At 35.3% G+C, this 4,553-nt stretch overlaps 1 protein-coding gene across 1 annotated transcript; it reads right to left on the reverse strand.

The window, feature by feature from the left end:
• Positions 1-415: 415 nt before the first annotated feature.
• Positions 416-3,646, reverse strand: LOC110709116. The gene is made up of 3 exons (XM_021887330.1): positions 3,537-3,646; positions 3,325-3,368; positions 416-2,050 (listed from the first exon to the last, which is right to left on the reverse strand). Exon 3 carries the CDS (start codon positions 1,455-1,457, stop codon positions 648-650), a length of 810 nt encoding a protein of 269 aa, XP_021743022.1. The 5' UTR covers positions 1,458-2,050; positions 3,325-3,368; positions 3,537-3,646; the 3' UTR covers positions 416-647.
• Positions 3,647-4,553: the final 907 nt, after the last annotated feature.

The raw sequence follows: 4,553 nt of genomic DNA on the forward strand, positions 1-4,553 counted from the left end.
TTTGTTGGTTAGCTTTGGTTTTTCAAGGATGCTCGTAATCATCCTTATGTAATATATTATCGTCGTTTCTTTTAATTTAATCTTATGCAAGAATGAAATTATATGAGAAGTGAGATGAAGAACGACTCCCCATATGTCCGTGCCCTAATCTATCTTGTAGTTAAACAAATAAAACTAGAACCTATTAGACTTTCATAAAACTTGTTTTAATTGTAAATTAAACTCCAATAATCCTTATGAACCCTAGTTTGACATTGCTAGCTCTTATCTAAACTTGATTTTTCTTAAGGTTTTCAAAATAGAGCCTCAACAGGGGATAATAAATCTGGCAATACCTCACAATTTGAAACAACAGGGTAAGAATTTTAGGATAGTAAGTTTCCACACTATCCTTCAATTGTAGAGCATACCATCTGCAGAAAACAATGCATATGACAGTTCAACCCAGATAATATTAACAACCAACCCACATAGTATATTGTCAGCCAACACACTCACAGTTCAAGCATAGGCGTCTTAGAAGAAGAAAAACAACAAAGTAGCACAAAGCAAATAAAATAGCCTCGAAAATGTCACCAACTTATTTATTTACAGTGATAGTTGATGTGAAACTGGTGGCAAAATCCTCGTGACCAGCTAACATAGCCTCAGCAAACACAGTGCATGGTACCACCAGCTTGCCCCAGAAAGCTGCTTGAACAGTTGGAATCAGGGCTACCAATATCATCCTCATTGAAATCCAGCAGATCTAAAGATTTGTAACTGTTTGATGATAATACCCTATCAGTTTCTGCAAAGGAATCCAAGCACCGGTCAGATCTTCCTCCCGACTTGTGGTAATGCTTCTTGTCTTTAGTTGCACTTCCTCCCCCACGCACGCTCTTGCTCTTTTGCTTTCCCTTTCCATGTTTCTTGCTGCTCTTGGACTGCTGCTGATTCTTTTTCTTTGGATAGTGAGATAACGAAGTTGGTGGTGGATCATATACGTCAGGAGCCCAAGATACACTCAGCTTCCTTGGGGGGCCACCTATCTTCTCACGGCTACCCTTGAGGGCAGAGACAAGCTTGCTTTCAGTTGGAAGAGACAGTGAGCGCATGCAAGATTTACTTTCAGACTGATAATCAAGTGTTGCTTCCTCCTTGACAGCGACAGGAAAAGTGGCACACTTGTGCAAGCACTTACAAGATGTTGCAATGGATCCCTCTAGATCTGAGTCAAAATCACCAGATCCTGTGTCCTTATCTTCCAGACTACTACTGCTGCTGCTGCCATTATCATCAGATGGCAGAATGCCAGTATCCAAATTCTCACTGTTCACTAGCAGATTATCATGAAATGCATTTCCAAGTTTCTGCAGTGTGTCTACTGTAGTGCCACTGCAGGCATACTGCACTTTCATGGTAGAAGATTGCTCATGATCATCAGCGCCACTACCATATGCATGGATGCTGCCCATCGAATAAGAACGAGAGAATTGCAGAGACTCAATTTTGCAGAGCCAACAAATTGCACTATTGCACAACACAATCAGATTAACAAATGCCTTCAAAGACAATTGTAATGACTACAGCAGAGATCAACTACCTTCTATAGAGCAATTCCTGTTATCTCTCTACAAGGTGTGAGCAGTTTAATAAGAGGAAAACCAAGAAACACGAGGAAGAGAAGACAAAAGGTCGTCACTAATAAGCGAAAAACAGAAATAGCCTAATGTTAACTAAGATTACCACGCCGATCACTTTTTTCAAGATGTTTCAGACGATGGGAACATAATAAACTACGCAAAGAAGTAGCCAACAAAATTGAAGGTACAATAGGAAGTGTAGTGGGCACCGAAGGCATTGTGCTCCGATGCTCTTCGATCCCCCCTCGGGAAAAGTAAACCTCTAAATGCAACAAACCTAATATAAGTTCTAACTCCCTGTTATAAGAAACTAGGTGTCACAACTTCAGGCCAGAGTAGTTGAAGGCACTCAGGCAGTTAATATTCTCTCGAAAGGTAGCATTTTCCTTTAGCTTGAGGTATTGTGGCACAAATTGAATCCAAATCTGCCAAGAGGAATTAAACTACATAAGGTCCGGGATAGAGAGCATAATAAACTATTCACACATGGAATTGATGTAACATTCACAAAAGAAGGGGAAACGAGTACACAATTCAACATTGAAAATTTAAGGAATCAAAACTTGCAAGGATATAGACAATCTCATAAAACATTCAGAACAGAAATCTATGTATCAAGCTTCCCTAAGGCAAGGGAATGCAAGTTTGTCTTTATCAAAATGTCATCAAAATAAATACTTAAAACTGAAAACTGCCTCATGAAGACAAGCACAACATACAGTTATACAACTAAGTTGATTATTTGACAAGGACTTTGATCTATACTATTAATTTTCAACAAGATATATCACAACACCTATGTATGCAAATATGTGACAAACGGCTGATACGAATTGACAATCCTCCAAACGGAAAGAAAAAGAAAAGGATCAAAAGATGCAGTTCTAACACTAGATGCATTGGAAGACAGAGTTATCTGTTGTATTATTGTATTGAACATTAATTAAACATTAAATTTTCATCAGCTACTGCCACAAACATGTGAGAAAATGTAAACGATTTGGAAATATATACTCCAAACAATCACCCAAACGACCAAACACGAAAAAATGGTATTCATCGAAGGAAAGGAGGCAACGCTATATGAACCTAGATTATCATTCAATAATTCATAGTCCAATAAACAATATTATCATGTACTGTAATACATAAATTGATAACAAACAACCACATCTGAAAGCAGATACTCAGAATAACTCAGATTCAAAACCATATTTAACTCCTTAAAACCTCAAATGTCGAGATTGTAATTGCTACTAACACAGAAAACTAAATTCAATCCAATACGTCGCAATATAAGCTGAATAAGCAACAGATCATAATTCTATACAATTTTCAATACAAAAAAATACATAACAAGCAAACTCTTCAAGTACTGAATCAGGTAATAACTAGAAAATCAATCATTCATACAATTTTTTTCAATATAATTAAGGATAAAACACATGAACAAGTAATAAAACCTAATTGAATTCAACAATAATCGAAAAACCTCATTATCAAACAATCCGTACCATACCAGAACCCTAAAACAAAAAATCTGACCAAATATACCTAATTTAAATTTTTAATTCAACAATAAAAAATAAATCATCAATTTCAAGCCAAAAAAACCTTTGAATGAGATCCGATAAACACACCTCAAAAAAAAATTAAAAAATTAAATAAAAAAAAGGAAAAAGAAAAAGAAAAAACAAACCTGATTGATTCGATCTGAAGAAAGGTAAGAGTAATACGAACACGCTACAGAAAAAATCTTCAAGAATTAGGCATTGATAATAGAGAAAAAAAAAATTGAAGAAAAAATATCTAGGGTTTGAGGGGTTTTTAAACTATATTATCTAGATGACAGATAGAATAGATAGATGATGATGTTTTTGTAAGGAAAAGAAAATAAGAGAAAATTCTAACCTTTTTAATTTCCAAACTTGAGGATTATTTCCTTGTATTTCTCTTTGTATTAATTTCATGGATCTGTCAACTTCGATTTTTATTTATACCCAAATTAGTCAAACGCGCTCATTGAAACGGAGATGGTCTACCGACGTTAACTATACGCTTGCACAATCTAACGTTTACCACTTTAACGATTGTTGAGTATAGCTCGTCATTTTCCCTCGCAGGCCGGGCTGAATTGTTATATTGGCAACCCTTCAGTTATTCATGGGTACTATGGTAAGAGTTGTCAAAAAGTGATCCGATATGATAAATTAATTTGATTTGAGTATATGAAATTGACATAAATTGATCTGATTTTTTATATCTAATGTCGGATTTTAATACATGAATTTAGGATCTGAATATCATCTCCAATCAACAGTAGGAAACTCGACATTTGATGTGGACTTGATAACTACACTTTGTACTACACTCGCATCGAATTTGATAACAACATGTCAAGCAGCTTAACCAACACTAGAATTTGTTATATACACCTGGGTGTACTATACACCCATTAGTATGTTGTTCTAATTTAATGATTGTTTTTCATTTAATCATCAAATGAAAAGCAAAAACTAACCTTGGGTTAGTTGGGTGTACAGTACATCTGGGGGTATATAACAATCTCTCAACTAACACGACATCTAGGCTACTTGTCTCAATGGATATCGGGATTTGATTCAATCTATATTATTATTGTAGACACCTAAAAATGTCTCCACAAAACCAAACTCGATGATGAACACCTTTCACCGCCATTATTGGTTGGGTTGAGAATTTAATCTTTGGAGTGCTTAAATCCATGTTCTATACAATACATTTCATAAACCAATCCATTTCCTAGCTCATTTCCCTAAACCATAACTTGTTATCCACTTTTCGTGTCCACATTGCAAAATTGAGAGAAACTGATTTTATGGCTATATAATTTTGATCCAATTATTATTTGGTTGGATAGGGATTGAAATAAGATTTCTAACCATATAT

This window comes from Chenopodium quinoa, unplaced genomic scaffold, assembly GCF_001683475.1.
Source record: "Chenopodium quinoa cultivar QQ74 unplaced genomic scaffold, ASM168347v1, whole genome shotgun sequence".
Lineage (NCBI taxonomy): Eukaryota > Viridiplantae > Streptophyta > Magnoliopsida > Caryophyllales > Amaranthaceae > Chenopodium > Chenopodium quinoa.

Bases quoted from the DNA above. Each gene is read 5' to 3' on its own strand.
- LOC110709116 (XM_021887330.1), bottom strand. From the start codon at position 1,457: ATGGGCAGCATCCATGCATATGGTAGTGGCGCTGATGATCATGAGCAA.